This window comes from Actinia tenebrosa, unplaced genomic scaffold (genome assembly GCF_029948245.1).
Source record: "Actinia tenebrosa isolate PJP-AT-01 unplaced genomic scaffold, QUT_ActTen_1.0 PGA_scaffold2__45_contigs__length_23673736, whole genome shotgun sequence".
Classification (NCBI taxonomy): Eukaryota; Metazoa; Cnidaria; class Anthozoa; order Actiniaria; family Actiniidae; genus Actinia; species Actinia tenebrosa.
Window position 1 is genome coordinate 9926452 of NW_028292579.1, and position 16720 is coordinate 9943171.

A 16720-nucleotide genomic window follows, 5' to 3' on the forward strand; every position below is an offset into this window, starting at 1 on the left:
TCATAACCATCTGTCCTAGATATTACAGGTGGTTGGGTAGGAGGTCTAATATCTGACCAAACGAAGGGGAAAATATACTAAGCAATTACATAAAAAGTAATGTATCATCTATTGTGGGGACGTATAATCACATGGAGTCCAAGCTCGGCTTTTGTGACAGTGTATTAATACAGTGAATATATAAGGTTAATAATAAAATTTATTATATGACCCGTATCTGCCCGGGCGCGAGCTCTTAGAAAGACCTTCGGAAAAATGGCTTGAGCAGGGCCGTACGGCTTTGACCGGGCAGGGCCGTACGAATCCGTACGGCCCTCCTCGAATCCGCGCGCTTTCTTTTTTAAATTATTTTTCTTTTCGTGAGGGTCATATGATAAAATGCTTATTGACTGAGTTAGGTCGGTTCGTACGGGAAAATATTTGGCTCTTGGTCATAGAATATAGAATGGCACTTTTTTCAAATAGTTTTGGGAAATCAATTTATACTTTTTATACTTTCCCTGATGATGTGTCAGAGATCGTAAAGCTTGGAACAAATTAAATTCTTAACGTTGTTATCTCAAAGTTCCCAGAGATATGGAAGAGCAAATAGATAAAAAATGCTGTCATACGAATATATAATAGCAATGAGAATATCTGAAACGGCCATGTTGATGATCAAATGATGGATGTTCCTTTCCACGGTGAATCTGGCAGCGAGGAAGATGATCAAAATATTGCCAAATGTTGCGGCGACATCGAAAGTCCATGTTATATTATACATGCTAAGGCAAGAACATTAAAAGATACTGTATGTGGCTATCGCCCGCTTTAAGTTTGGAAGATTTCTGGGGTAATTCAATGAATTGTTTTTCCATCTGCCCGTCTTTCTTTTGTGTCCTGTTCTTAGTTAGAGCCATGTTTAGTGCAATCTGAGCCTTTTTAACAATAATAGCGAGGAAGAAGTAAGAAATGTCATATTATTTGATTGATATTGATATGAAAGAATATCATAAAGAGCTCATTTCACGATTCGTATTTTTTATTTAATGCGAATAATATATAGTACAAGAATAAGTTATTTTCTAAAATAATAGTTCAGTGCTATTCATTGCTATTTTTTTATTTATCATTAGTGATACGTAGTTTATTTTACTTTACACTGTTTGTACATGGGAATGATATATAGTACAAGAATTGTTTTCCATCATAATAGACTACTAAGTTCAGTGCTGTTCATTACTACTGCAATAGTCTTTTAGCTGCTTGTCTGAATTCAGTTAGGAAAACAATATAAATACAAGGACTGAAGCAAGCGTTGACTAGAAAAAGAAAAGAAAGCATAAAATATAACATTTCCCAATCAAAAGTGCAACTGGAATATGGCTGAAATACTGAAAACACTTTGGTAGTTTCGAAAGCGTCAAGGAAATTATAGACAAAACCTGGAAAATAACAACAGGTGTAAAGAAGAAGCGAACACAACACCATTTTCACTACCTTAGCTGTTCGTTTTTCTCTAGTTCTATTCTGATCGTCAGTAAAATTGCCTTGCGCGAAGGTTCGACGTGATTTCCAAAGTCTGAATGAAGTCATGATATTAAATATCACAACTAAACACATCATAAGAACAACAAAGAGTTGGCCAAAACAAGAGAGAAACAAAAAAGTTCTTGAATAGTTTGGATAGCATGCACGGGTGTTGCTGTCCTGGTGAATTTGGTAATACCAAGGAACGTAGGCCGTAAGTCCCATAGGAAGCAGCCAAGAACAAGAGACTAGTGCCAGACGTTTTTTCATCGTGTATGGACGAACTCTGTGTACAGTTACCTTGGTTGATCTGAACCGTTCCACACTTATTATCAGTAGACTAGTCAAAGTCACAAACTTGGAAGCATGGCCGAAGGAGTAGTAAGCCGCCCTACATATGGTGTTGGCAAAAACGTTATTATCCCAAAGTTCCCAGAGATATGGAAGACGAAGTCGAGAACGAATGTTGTAATACGAATGCGTAATAGCAACGAGAATATCTGAAACGGCCATGTTGATGATCAAATGATGGATGTTCCTTTTCACGGTGAATCTGGCAGCGAGGAAGATGATCAAAATATTGCCAAACACAGCAAATCCACCCACTAACAAGATGGCCATTATCTTTACAGTTCGTACAAGATGTGAATCGGGTACACTGAAGCACGACAAACTGCTTTGCGTTAGGTTGTCCGAACCGTTCATGGTTTGAGCTGAACTGATAACGAGCCTGTCCCTTCCACCTTCGATCTCCTACTGACGAAATGACTCCTTACTGAACTCAAATATATTTGGCCTTCAAAATAATTAACTCGAAAACAATTTACCCAGGAAAAAGTTTCCGACTGTGAACGTCGACAGACTTTAAAATCGTTATCATAGCAAAGAAATTTAACATTAATAACTCGTGCAATTTTTACCAATACTCGACGACTGATCTTGTTTAAGCTTGCTGTCTTTGCTTTAGAAACTTAGGATTCTTGATAATGTTCATGTTATTTTAATTTCATTTTCGGGATCTAAGTACACGTTAATAATTCCCACTAAAGGAGGTCTTATTTGATTCAAAGCAAGACGATCGAACTTAATGCTTTTTTGAAGAAACTGTAAATTACAATTTAAAAAGTTTGAAAATACTTTTGGTCGCTCCAAAATCAAAACTCTATAATCGCTGAAAAATCTTACAAATTCTATTAACTAACCATCACCGTTTAAACTTCAACAGGGCGAAACCTTAGCAAGATACTCTATATTCTCCTTTCAATTTTCTAAAAGAACAGATGAAAAGTTTGAAAAGTAATCACTGTGCGGACACACTAACCAGGACCACTTGAATAACTGACCAATCAGATAACAGTAAACTAGACAGAGATTGAACTGATAACAGTGTTAGCCAATCAGATTATCACGTTGTCATGCTCTTCTAAATTATATCCATGCGCTATCTGAATGGCTGGTTAAAGGTATCGAACTTAATGTCGCAATATGATTGGTTAATAAGGCTAGTTTATCTAGTGTTGCCGAACATTAAATCAGTCTAAACACTAAGGCCGATGTTCTTGACGAGACTAAGAAGTTTCCAGCCATTCTTGGATCTCGGAATGACCTATCTCCTGTCGCTTTTCGCCTATTGCTCATCGTCTTTGGCAATGACAATGTATTTTTGAAATAGGTGTATCTAAAACAAAATGAACAGGAAAGTGCAATCGTCGAGCACGAGACTATCAAGGAGTCTACACAGGATCGGTCTATGATGTCCAGTGAAATGAGCAAATCCTGAATGAAAATGTTCTTACTTTTCACCACTCACTCTCGTGTAAAAAATGTCAGAATAAAAAAAATCGTCGAAAATAACCGAGTAATTCCCCCTCCCCCCCCCCCCCAATAATTCTATTGATTTCCTTGTTCTGATTTGTGTAGTACTCGGTTCCCATCATGCTTTGTGCTAGGGTTTCGTGCTCGTACACATTACCTATTACCATATCTGCCCTTGTGTTAGATAACTCTCTGGGTTAATTGTGTCACCCTCCTTAAATTAAGTTTATTGTATTGTATTGTATCTGCTTATCCTTTCTGGTTCATGTTTTAACCTTTATTTAAGAAACCTTCTTTCATCAATATCAATCTTTTTTTTTTTTTTTCGTATTTCGCGGCAATTTACAAATGATTTTATTAATAACTTATAAACAAACAGACAAAGAAACATAAACAAAAACAAATCATTTGTGGCTTCGGTTATACTTTTAGATATTTTGTATATAGAATATCTTTTCTATCATTTATAAACCTATTTTTCAATTGACCTCGGTATAGCTAACGTCTGCGCATGCTCGAACATTAAAACTAGGACACGCGACGCCTGTTTTCCCGCCAAAATTACAATGACACTTTGCCACAAAAAAAAAAACAAAACAAAAAAACAAAAAAAACAAAAAAAACAACAACAAAAAAACCAACAAAAACAAAAACAAAAACAAAAACAAACCAAATGGCAAAACCATGGGTTAAGGTTACAAGAATCAGTTGAATTACATTCATAATAACAGTAAAAGTACTTGGATATCGAGCATCTGTCTGCAGTAGACTTCTTTGTCAACTAAAGATCATTAGCTACGAAAAATATCATTTTGTTTATCATATTACGGATAATTCTTTTTATCTATAAATCTTATCGCTCCAATCTTAAATAGCAAAAGGACAAATGCTATTTTCTGAGCTAAAGACGATCTGTTTTGAGCATTCTTCCTTCTTGTTTCTGACTTAACTAAAAATAGTACTTGGCATTTATAAAGTTTTAGTACGCTGCTAGACTTAGAAGCATGTTTATAAGGGCCCTTATCAGGTAGGCAGTAGTCCCCTTTATTATTACCATACCTCATAAGGTCCCTGATTTAGCTAATAGTACAAGCAGACACATCCATGCCCTCTGCCAGAAGCCTGTTCACTATGGCCCTTGTCAGGTAGGTAGTAGTCCCTCCTTTCCCGTCGGGTGGTGTATTGTAGAAATTTTCGATCTGTTAGAAAATGAAAAAAATACAAATAAAGGATGAACAAAGATAATAATATTAATATAATAAAATAATTGAAATATAGTTTGAATTTTGGTAGAGTACAAACACTAAAAGTGTGCAACACTTTGCACTATTTAGTAGTAAATAGTGCTAATTAAACAATAGAAAACAATAGGATTAGCATAATTTAGCAGTATTTAGTGGTATTTATGTTACACACTTATAGTGTTTTTACTCTACTCTAAGCTTAAAAAAGCTTTCAATTTTTTATCAATGCTTCCTGTTTTTTGATTGTTAGGATGAACAGAAGGGTGTGAAGTCTACATTTATTCACATATTAACCCAAGGTCTCACTATAGATCTTTAAGACCACGTGCCATTCTCTTGAGAATAAGATTCTTTGTGTAAATTGCATCCATATTCATGTATCTTTTTATGACCAACCATTAAAACATTACGCCCAAGGTAAAGATGTCTATAACGTCTAAAAACAAAATCATGTCTACGTACCAGACCACGTTTCCCAAGTTTCTCTTGGTCGATGGTGTAGAGTCTGATAGCATCATGTAATACCTGGTACAACAAGAAAACAGATGGTTCGTAGGTGGATGCATACGCAAAGAAGGAGAGGAAAGGGAGAGAAGAGGAAAGGGAGAGAAGAGGAAAGGGAGAGTAGAGGAGAGGAGACGAGAGGAGAGGAAAGGAGAGAGGAGAGGAGAGGAGAGGAGAGGAGAGAGGAGAGGAGAGGAGAGGAGAGGAGAGGAGAGGAGAGGAGAGGAGAGGAGAGGAGAGGAGAGGAGAGGAGAGGAGAGGAGAGGAGAGGAGAGGAGAGGAGAGGAGAGGAGAGGAGAGGAGAGGAGAGGAGGGGAGAGGAGGGGAGAGGAGAGAGAGAGATGTCTTTTATTTAATCTCGGGAAATTTCATCAATGTACAAATTGGTTTTCATGAAAACCGAGTTCATAGGTAATATATATAAAAATTAATAATAACGTTAAGAATATATAGACAGAATTATGAAATAAATTCTCATCTACCCCCCAAAAATATTATAGTAATTAAAGTGTTAAGGACCAACAGACGAAAGATTCCTCTTAAAAGATTTTAAATTATTGGACAGTCTGACACTTTGGGGTAACGAGTTCCACACTTTTGCACCGTCATAAGAGAGAGCTCTTTTTAAAAACTCAGTGCTGGGTTTCGGTAACTTTAAGCACTTCTCTCTACCACGAAGATCGTAGGTATTTTCTTGAAAATAAAAGAGTTCCCTTACAGATTTTGGTGCAAGTGCATTTAAAGTCTTAAACATCATTATTGCTTTATGCTCCTTTCTTCTTCTTTGTAAGCTTTTCCAGCCTAAAGAAGTTAAAATATCACTAGATCTGACATCGTAGCTGCTTTTTGTTATTATTCTTGCAGCTCTATTTTGCATTTTTTGCAATCTTTCAGCAGACGTTACTGGTAAATTATCCCATACCACGTCACAATAGTCAAACCAAGGTAAAACGAGAGCCTCATATATGGTAATAGCTGTCTCCAAGGGGATGTAATCGCGGACTCGTCTTATGCCACTCAATCCAGAAGATATTTTTTTACAAATGTAATCAATATGAGCAGCCCAAGACACCCGTTCGTCAATCACAACACCCAGAGTTTTTGCTGTAGAGACTCTAGTAATTGGTTTGCTATTTAAATATATGTGTGGTTCGGAGGTAATTTTTTTCAATTTATCGTCAGAAGCAATAAACATGTGCTCTGTTTTAGCTGAATTTAAGCTAAGTTTGTTAGCTTTCAACCAGTTATGAATATTGGAAATATCAGCGTTCACTTCGTCAAATAGAGTCTTTTGTGATGTGCCACAAGTGGTGAGACTTGTGTCATCAGCATACATTCTAGCATTTGAAAATTTGACACTATTTGGCAGATCGTTTATGTAAATAATAAATAATAATGGCCCAAGGATTGAGCCTTGAGGGATGCCGCAATCGAGTGTTCTAGAGCTAGATAAGGTATGGTTTATGTAGCATCTCTGACTACGATCTGTGAGGTAAGATTTGAACCACTTTATCGACTCTTCTGCAATCCCATAATAGTATAGTTTTTGGAGAAGTATAGAGTGATTTACTGTGTCAAAAGCTTTTTTAAAATCTAGGAAAGTGACACAGTTCAATTTACCTTCATCCATATTGGTAAGTCACTCCGTTGTGGCTTCTAGGAGTGCAGTAGTAGTCGAATGAAGCGGTCTAAATCCCGACTGCTTTTGAGAAAGTAAATTATTTGAGTTTAGATACTCATATAACTGGTTAAAAACTATTCTCTCGAAAATCTTAGCAATAGTAGGTAAGACCGAAATGGGACGGTAATTATTCAAATCATCTTTGTCATTAGCTTTATGAATTGGCGTAACTTTCGCAAGTTTCAAGCCGTTAGGAAAAATCCCTTTATCAACTGATTGATTGAATAGCTTCACTAGTGATTGACTTATTACTGGTGAAGCAATCTTGATGAAATGAGATGGTATACCGTCAAGACCTGTCGCTTTTTTAACGTCAATAGAATTAATGATTTTCGTAAGTTCATCAACTGATGTGTGTCGTAAGGTGAATGTTGAGCCAATTCTAATTAAATAATCATTATAAGCAGTCGGTCCATCGGGAATTAAACAAGCTAATTTAGTCCCAATTTCAGAAAAATGACAATTGAATACCTCAGCTATTTTCTTCGAGTCACTCATCGATGTATCACCTGTTTTGATAGATGTTACATAAGAGCCAGATTTAGTCCTTCGTGAGAGGACTTCATTAATAGCTTTCCAGACCTCCTTTGAGTTTTTTGAATTTTGTGCAAAATGATTTTCATAATATGACTTCTTGGCTCTTTTTATCTCGTTGTTGACTGCGATTTCTAATAGACTTATAATCACTCCAGTCGTCCCTCGAATTCGTTTGAGTAGCTTTTTGTTTCATTTTATCTCTATCGTACATAGCTTTCCTCAAATCAGTTGTCATCCAGGGAGACTTCTTGTTTCTTATTCGTTTTGTTTTGATCGGAGCGTGCGAGTCAAGAACAGAGAGAAATAACTCTTTCCATCTGTCCCACATGTCATCCGGGCTTTCCTTATTATCCAAACAATCCCAAGGGAGTGTTGCTAAATCCCTAAGAAACTTGTCGGAGTCAAAGTTTTTAGCCGATCTAAATGAGATCTTACAGTGATTGTTGTTTGTCGGAGAGGAGAGGAAAGGAAAGAGGAGAGGAGAGGAGAGGAGAGGAGAGGAGAGGAGAGGAGAGGATAGGGGAACAGGGGGGAACAGAGCAGGGCAGAGAAGAGCAGCAAAGAAGAGAGAAGAGGACAGGCTTAATAGAACAAATCATAGTACCAACTGTGACCAAATGAAAAAAATCAAATAAAAAAAAAAATGTGTATGAAATACTCACGTTGTCCAAATCAACACAATCTTCGAAGCTGACCTCAGGGTTACGTTCAAGTATGGTGGCCAATACCATCAACAGCTGAAAACATAATCAAACATTGATTGAAATCATAGGCGAACTTTTTCGAGTCCCAAATTACCGCTGTGTTCCATGATTACGGACTCATTACTCAAGCTTAGCCTCGTATCAGAGTCTAAATATTCAGTGAAAACTCGGTGAATATTCTGCCGCTTAAATGAGGCTTAACTCAAAAACAAAACAAAAAAACGACAAAAAAAAACAAACAACAACAACAACAACAAAAAACAAAACAAAAAACAAACAAACAAACAAAAAACAGCAGTGATTGACTAATTCGAAAAGGGTCTATTTGGCGACCAGTTGTCATAGTCACGAAGGTCTTTTTTATTGCTGCAAATATAACGCTGACTACTAGGGCTGAGACCAACCTGTATTTCAAAATTCCCAAAGGGGTATAAGACCAGTAGGAAAGACAAGATAAGACAGCGACATTTAGCTGTGCGTGTGTGGCCTACTTACTTCTACTACTAACTGTCTGTACTCAGGGTTCGATATATCGTTCAGTAACTCCTCCACTTTGAGCTGGAAGTTGATCTCATTTCGAGTCATGTCAGAGATGGTAGGTAACTGGTGAGCGAAAACAAAAGTAATTCGGGATTAAGGGGGATTACTAGCAGTTCATCGTACATCAAACTACCGTGGAAGCCTACTATTGAACGTTCAATTTGAGCCCACGGTATGCGTGCGCACAAACTCTGCTCCAGACCGCTGAAAAACCATCAAATATGGTCTATGAGGCGTGACTACCGAATGATTGAAACAAGGGAGCATGGCAGAAATAAATTAGTTGATTGGTCTTCCTGTGGTCTGTAATTTAATTGACTGGTTTTCCTGTGGTATTGACGCGTATGCGGTTTTCTTAAAAGTCGCGGGGGCTCATAAGTAAATAAATATAGCGGTTGATACAAATACAAATAAATTTTATGAACGCCGCCATCTTTAATATTTATTTGAGTCCACACTATTTTCCGCGGAAAACCGTATTCGTCAGCAAACGTCAATACCACAGGAAGATCAATCCACTAATTTATTTCTGCCGTGCTCCCTTCATTGAAGGCAGCAAAATTGCAATGCGAATAAGCCTGAAGCGAGATGACGTTCTATCCCCGTCTCCAGACCATAATCCTTTTCACACTGCTTTTGTTCTTTAATTATGACTATTGTTCCTGTATTCTCTAAGGAATCAAAAATTTTAATATGAAAGAATTTAAAAAACTATTATGGTATAAAGTCGGGGGTAAAACGTCACCTCGCTTCAGGCTTATAGCCCACTTCTGAGATATGCTTTGCTTGTCACGCATAAAAGTTTCAGTAGTGGGTACGTGCTAAATTAAATTTATTCTTTTCTCATGTCACGAATCACTATGCATTATATATCACGTATGTGAAGCCTCGTAATGAAACCCTTTGTGCGTGACAAGCGAAGCATGTCTCGGAAGTGTGTTATTTGAACTGGCGCCAGCGCCGGCGTAGTTATGAACATGGTGTTAAATTCATACCTGAGGCAGCAAGTGGTTACTGACTTTGATTCCACCAGACGCACTGCACAGAATATTCCACACTATAATTAAACCAAGGCAAAGTAAAGATGTCTCTGACCCAGGATAACATGTGAATAGAGTTTGTGAGGACTCTCCTTTGATTTGAGGGTTGTCCTACAGTTTTACTACCTCTGTAAAACCTAACACTTCTGTGAGCCGTGCCCTGACATAGAACAGCCGAGAGGTTGTTTCAGGGTTCCATTTGTGATTTAGCCGTGCCCTGACTTAGATCAGCCCAGAGGTTGTTTCAGGGTTCCATCTGTGAGTTACCCGTGCCCTGACTTAGATCAGCCCAGAGGTTGTTTCAGGGTTCCATCTGTGAGTTAGCCGTGCCCTGACTTAGATCCGCCCAGAGGTTGGTTCAGGGTTCTATCTGTGAGTTAGCTGTGCCCTGACTTAGATCAGCCCAGAGGTTGTTTCAGGGTTCCATCTGTGAGTTAGCCATGCCCTGACTTAGATCAGCCCAGAGGTTGTTTCAGGGTTCTATCTGTGAGTTAGCCGTGCCCTGACATAGATCAGCCCAAAGCTTGTTTTAGGGTTCTATCTGTGAGTTAGCCATGCCTTGACTTAGATCAGCACAGAGGTCGTTTCAGGGTATCGATAAAATGAAAGAGAATAATTAGGAAGATCTTCACTCACCTTTGTCATAAAAGAGTGGAGGCGTTCGATGCACTGCACCATCCAACTGTCGTTTTTGCATGGGTGTCCTGTACCACATTGATATCATTTAAATAATAGTAAAAAATTCGATAGGATTACAAACAATGTAAAAAATGTTGTGACGTGTTGTATTAAAGATATGGGTTTGAGTGTTATAGAATGATGTAGTGTGTTGTTACTAGGGAGTAACGAGCAGGGGAAACAGTCAGATCATCCATCCATCCATCCATCCATCCGTCCGTCCATCCATCCATCCGTCCGTCCATCCATCCGTCCGTCCGTCCGTCCGTCCGTCCGTCCGTCCGTCCGTCCGTCCGTCCGTCCGTCCACATTCATTCACTTAGTAATTAATATTCATTCATTCATTAGTTCATTCTTTTATTTATTTGTTCATTTCCATTATTACCTTGGAGTCAAATCCTGGCCATGTAGTTTACCACGTGACCTGAGTACAATCTTGAGCAGTTTCTTGACAGCATAGGGTGGCTGAGCATAGACAGACTGCAATGAAACATGAAACACATAAGTCTGTAAAGTTTTCTCATTTCAGACCTTGTGTTATATTCTCTCGAGAATAAGATTCTTTGTTTGAGTTGTATCCATTTTATGTGTCTTCTCATGCACTGCCGTAAAACAAAGATATGATACACTAGGGAATGACACGCGGTCTGACATGGGAAAACATGCATTACACCGCTAAAGGGATCTATTCACTTTCGAAATTTCTCAAGCAGGTTGATCGTCAGTACCCAGCTCAACAGCAACCTTACACATTCTCTGGAAGATGCAACCCGACTCGAAACATTCTTAAAATGTTCGATCCCTTCCCATATTTCTACTACAAGGAGTTAGCAAGGACGAAAGACTCACTCCGAGGGTATCTCCATTCATTCATCTAAATTGGGATCCCTGTGCTGCGACCTGACTCGAAACGTAAACATTCCTAGAATGTTCGATCCCTTCCCATATATCTACTACAAGGAGATAGCAAGGACGAAGGACTCACTAAATGGGTGTCGCCATCTATTTTAATTGGGATCCCTGTGGTACGACCTTACTCGAAGCACTATAAGAATGTCCCGATCCTTCCCATATATCTACTACAAGGTGATAGCAAGGACGAAGGACTCACTCCAAGGGTGTATCCATAAGTCAAGAGATGCTTCATTGCTTGAATCATCCACCTAACAAAACGACAAAAAAGTGAAAATTACATGTCATCTCGCGTTCGAAATTTCAACACCATAACCTTATATGAATTATACTACAGTCTTCGTCAATCAAGGTGAGTGTAGGGTAGTGCACTCGCCTCTCACTTCTGGGTTCTCAGGTTTGATTCCTGGACATGGCATCACATGTGAGTAGAGTTCGTTAGGTTTCTCCCTTGATTTGAGGGTTTGTCTCAAGATTCTCCGATTTTCCTTCCTCTGCAAAACCTAACATGATAGTTTCCATTTCGATCTTTGGATTAGATCCTGATATGTGCACTGACTTTAGGGTGCCATCTGTGAGTTAGCCATGCCCTGACTTAGATCAGCCCAGAGGCTGTTTCGGGGTGCCATCTGTGAGTTAGCCATGCCCTGACTTAGATCAGCCCAGAGGTTGTTTCAGGGTGCCATCTGTGAGTTAGCCATGCCCTGACTTAGATCAGCCCAGAGGTTGTTTCAGGGTTCAATCTGTAAGTTAGTCATGCCCTGACTTAGATCAGCCCAGAGGTTGTTTCAGGGTGCCATCTGTGAGTTAGCCATGCCCTGACTTAGATCAGCCCAGAGGTTGTTTCAGGGTGCCATCTGTGAGTTAGCCATGCCCTGACTTAGATCAGCCCAGAGGTTGTTTCAGGGTGCCATCTGTGAGTTAGCCTTGCCCTGACTCTGATCAGCACAGAGGTTGTTTCAGGGTGCCATCTGTGAGTTAGCCTTGCCCTGACTCTGATCAGCACAGAGGTTGTTTCAGGGTTCCATCTGTAAGTTCGCTGATCAGCCCAGATACTGTTTCAGGATATCAACGTATGTTTCCGATAAGCCATCTAGTAGCTTTAGTAATTTCAGCCCAACGGTCCTAGGATTCGTCCTGTAAACTTTAATAAGGCAAACTGATGATTTAGTTGAACGGAAGATGAAGGAACCACTCACCCAATACGGATCTTGAGTATTCCTTCGAATGCTTCGGGAATCGTGGCGATGTAAGAAGCCATGTACAGTACCATCTAACAACAGAAACACCAAGACTTGAAGATAGATTAAAAATGATAGTCGCACAGCTTAAGCACGACCAAAACAAGTAACTAGAATATGGGATTTCTGGGTTTTGGTCTTCAGTCCATGATATTTCAAGCGGTTCGGGTAAGTATATTCTTGATGGATGAAAGCCAAAAACTTAGACATCTAAATGTAATAGACCAGTTTCGAATTCCAAATTACCGCTGTGTTCCTTGATTGCAGACTCATTAGCACAGGGTTAGCTTCGTATCAGTTTTTAAATATTCACAAATACCAACAGAAAAGTAAAGAATGCACAACTTCAACAATACAAACATTTTGAAACTCGACGGAACACGTGAATATTCTGCACAAACTCGAGGCTAACCCTGTGCAAATGAGTCTGTAATCAAGAAACACAGCGGTAATTTGGAATTCGAAACGGGTCTATTGATCGCTTAATTTTGAAAATAGGTGTTGTAAGTTTATGATCATCTAGTTATCTTCTAAAGAAATGAGCGACTCCTGCAAAAACAAAGTATCAGTCATACAATAGTTACCTCTTGTTGTAGAACAGCTTCTCTAACATCATGAGGGTAACAAAAGGTGTACAGGATATTCTACGCACAGACATAGATACACATGTGTTAGAAAGAGATCATGAGGGTAACAAAAGGTGTTCAGGATATTCTACACACAGACAGATAAATATGAGGTTAACCCCTCGATCGCCAGCACTGTCACTGTGGTGTGACTTTAATTAATTATTTGCACCATGCTTTGCAATAGGGTGACAGGGTGATACTACTAAGTCACGCAATGTCACCATGTTATTTTGTGTGTCACAAAACTGTTAGAGCAAATGGTAACTGGTTTTACTGGAATATGTCTTGAATGTCAAGAACGATTGCGTGACTCTCATACCTGAATAGTTGCTGGGGTCAGTGGTTCGTAAATAACCTTCTCCTCGTGACCGTAAATGCCAATAGTCACCTGAAAGTAACACAACGATTTTTGTCACGCAGTTAAACAAGATGGATAGAATATTTAGTAGTTTAGAGCTTCCTCATAAGCGAAAGTCAATCTTATTTTGGACGTCATTCGCTTTGAAAGAAAAGAATGGGGAACTGGGCACTAATCTTACGCTGGGAAACTAAGCAAAGCATTTGGGTACACTCCTGCACCAATGAAAAGCTCGAAAACACAATTCGACCAATCACACACGAAAAAAATCATGGCTTGCGCACGGATTTCAAATTAGTTATGCGCGGGCGATATATTTGTTCAATACATTAACCCCAAGAGCGAAGACGCTCATCTAGGGGATCTACGTACAACTTTTACTCAATAAATAATACAAGAAGTGAAAACGGGGGGAAAAAAAAAAAGTACAACATTAAAAAGAAGGAAAAAAAAAGGGCAATAAAATGCAATTCTTCTAAAATAGTCTCTGTTTGTATGAGATTTGATTCCAGTCACCGTTCTTGTCTCCCACAGTAAACCATGCTTCCAAGAATAACCTCTGATCGTTGTTTCGTTCTTTATCAACGATTTTATGACTACTGAAATCAAGCATGTGTTCGGTCTCATTAGCATCAGGTGTTGTGCTACTCTGATTGTGAAGAATCATAAACGTTCTCAAAGTTCTTCTTAGCTCTTTGCCAATACCCTGCGAGCAGAGATTCCCTTTTCTATCCCACTAGGGCGAGAGGAAAAAGGAACTTTTTCCTTTTTCCTCTCGTCCTAGCGGGATGGAAAACGCAATCTCTGCTCACAGGGTACTTTGCCAATCGCCTTTAAATTCATTCAAAAAGTCATCTTCCTCAGAAGCTACTCTCACGCTTTGGTTTTGTTTCTATGTTTAGCTAGTCAGTGTTGAGTAAATATATTTTTAATGAATTCATTTTTAGAGTGGTTTTCATTAACCCGTGAAACAAAGTGTACTAATTAGAGTGTAATTAGAGTGTAATTAGAGTGTCACAAAAAGACAATAGAAAACAAAAGAATTATCGTGAGGTAGTGCTTAATAAGCTAAAGCGTATTTCACGGGTAAAAACCACTCTAGTTGATGGTTGCAAGCATTCCCAAAAGAGTCAAAAGACAAAAACATGTCGGCCATTGTGGTGCCATTAACAATGGATGCTAATGAGAAATCCTTTGTTAAAGGGCACCAACATGCAATCGAAGAACACTTTCTTATAGCACTTTCTTACCACTTTACCGCAGACCAGTAGTGTAGTGATTCCAGGCGCAAGACTGTCCACCAGTTTCCTTAGCAGCCCAGCTCCTCTTCGCACCACTGACCAGTTCTTTTCGTAGCCAGCCTGTCGGTAGACCGCATCGATTCGCTCGTATAAAGTACCTTCCGGGGTCCGAAAATCTTTGCCTTCTCGTTTGAAAAGCTCTTCAAGGATAAGCATCTGCCTGTTTGAATTGAAATGGTGGTGTTAATTACGAAATTCCTGTTCCGTTAGTGCCTGATAAAAGAGCCTAATCGATGGTGATAATTTGGAACTCGAAACTGGTCTTTTGGGTCTCTCCCGTGACTCAAGGTCCGACTCCTGAAGCTTAAGGTTCCTGTTAACATGTTATAAGGAGACCCTACCTATCTAGGCTGCAATGTTCCCGGAGATCAGCCATTAAGGTCTCACGTGATTTAGTCACCAGGTCCCTACCATCTTCTTCTTCTACCATGTTTTCCTCAGAACGTTCTTCTGATATGGTCATTGATCGACTCAGTCGACTGAACCGGGACTTTTTTCTTGAATCTTCTTCTATACCCGGAGATTCCTGTTCTATTTCACCGGACAATGGACTGAACAAGAACACGAGGTGATACGATTAGTCTTCATTAGCAACGTAGCGATATAAGGAAGCGCACAAGTCTGGTTTTATTTCACTGCTCGATGGACTGAAGAAAAACACAGGAAAAGGCGAGGAAAAGGAGGAGGGAGAAGAGGACAGGAAGATAGGAGGAGGAGGAGGAGAGGTACGGAGGAGGAGGAGGAGAGGTATGGAGGAGAATGCAGAAGAGGAGGCAAAAGAGAAGGAAAGGAAGAGAGGAAGATGTATGAAAAGGAGGTGGAGTAGGAAGGGGAGGAGAGGTAAGGAGGAGAATGCAGGAAGAGGAGGCAAAAGAGAAGGAAAGGAAGAGAGGAAGAGGTAGGAAAAGGAGGTGGAGGAAGAGGGGGAGGAGAGGTACGGAGGAGAATGCAGGAAGAGGAGGCAAAAGAGAAGGAAAGGAAGAGAGGAAGAGGTAGGAAAAGGAGGTGGAGGAGGAAGGGGAGGAGAGGTACGGAGGAGAATGCAGGAAGAGGAGGCAAAAGAGAAGGAAAGGAAGAGAGGAAGAGGCAGGAAAAGGAGGTGGAGGAGGAAGGGGAGGAGAGGTACGGAGGAGAATGCAGAAGAGGAGGCAAACGAGAAGGAAAGGAAGAGAGGAGGAGGTAGGAAAAGGAAGAGCCGGGGATTGGCTCACCAAAATCAAATGCAAAAGGCAAACCAAAAACCATCCCTCTCTTCTGTATTTTTACAGATGTACTTGTAATAACACTCACTTCAACTCATCGTCTCCTTGCACGAAGTCCAAGTGTTCCACGCATCCGGTGGAGATAAGTGTCTGATCAAAATACATAACATGAACCAGTTGTAACTGCCAAAAAGTTCACAGGGGATAACTAGCATTTTTTCAAAAGTAAAGTACCATAGACGAACTCAACACTTCCTTTCTCTGTGATTATATAAAAACCTCTCAATGCTGCTGTTTGCGACATCTGTGGTGTATAGACCCCTCGTATATGACGTCAAAGCCATTTGGAGTACAAAACAAAAGAATTTCAATCTCAAGAGAATTGGAAACCTATCGTTTTGTCATCCAAATTGAGCTGCATTCCGACGTGCTGCATTGGATCTATACACAACAACAGGACCATCCTTGCCAGTAAAATGTAGGCATTAAGGAGCTCGTCTTTAAAGTGGATGGATAAGCACACAGGGAACCCAAGGGGAGAAGTTAAAATTGAAGTTAGAGGGGAATTCCGCTGACTATCTAGATCTCTTACCTGCAGTTTGCCAAGCCGTACTTTAGCATCACCACATTCACCGCTCTTGAAAGATGCCAGAAGATTCAACATTTCGTGGAAATGTTTACCTCTGAAGAGATAAACCACGAGATAAACAAAGATTCAAATTAATGGAATAAATAGAGTGAAATACGGCGTGACTGTTTGGCGTGAAGCCGAAATGATATTTCGTTATTTCGCTGTATTCGGTACTTCTGTGGTAAACATTACTA

General features: G+C 39.6%; 1 protein-coding gene across 1 annotated transcript in view; it reads right to left on the reverse strand.

Annotated features, from left to right (window-relative positions):
• Positions 1–3739: 3739 nt before the first annotated feature.
• Positions 3740–16720, reverse strand: part of LOC116306165 (phosphorylase b kinase regulatory subunit beta) — a 31981-nt gene continuing 19000 nt past the window's right edge. The window contains exons 18-32 of the mRNA XM_089034305.1: positions 16488–16578; positions 15984–16045; positions 15035–15244; positions 14643–14853; positions 13354–13422; positions 12990–13049; positions 12364–12437; positions 11364–11415; positions 10638–10732; positions 10211–10278; positions 9530–9591; positions 8490–8597; positions 7953–8027; positions 5031–5093; positions 3740–4523 (exon numbers count right to left, since the gene is read on the reverse strand). Of these exons, the coding sequence (XP_088890431.1) occupies positions 4401–4523; positions 5031–5093; positions 7953–8027; positions 8490–8597; positions 9530–9591; positions 10211–10278; positions 10638–10732; positions 11364–11415; positions 12364–12437; positions 12990–13049; positions 13354–13422; positions 14643–14853; positions 15035–15244; positions 15984–16045; positions 16488–16578 (1423 nt within the window). The 3' untranslated portion in view covers positions 3740–4400. The remainder of the gene's footprint in view (positions 4524–5030; positions 5094–7952; positions 8028–8489; positions 8598–9529; positions 9592–10210; positions 10279–10637; positions 10733–11363; positions 11416–12363; positions 12438–12989; positions 13050–13353; positions 13423–14642; positions 14854–15034; positions 15245–15983; positions 16046–16487; positions 16579–16720) is intronic.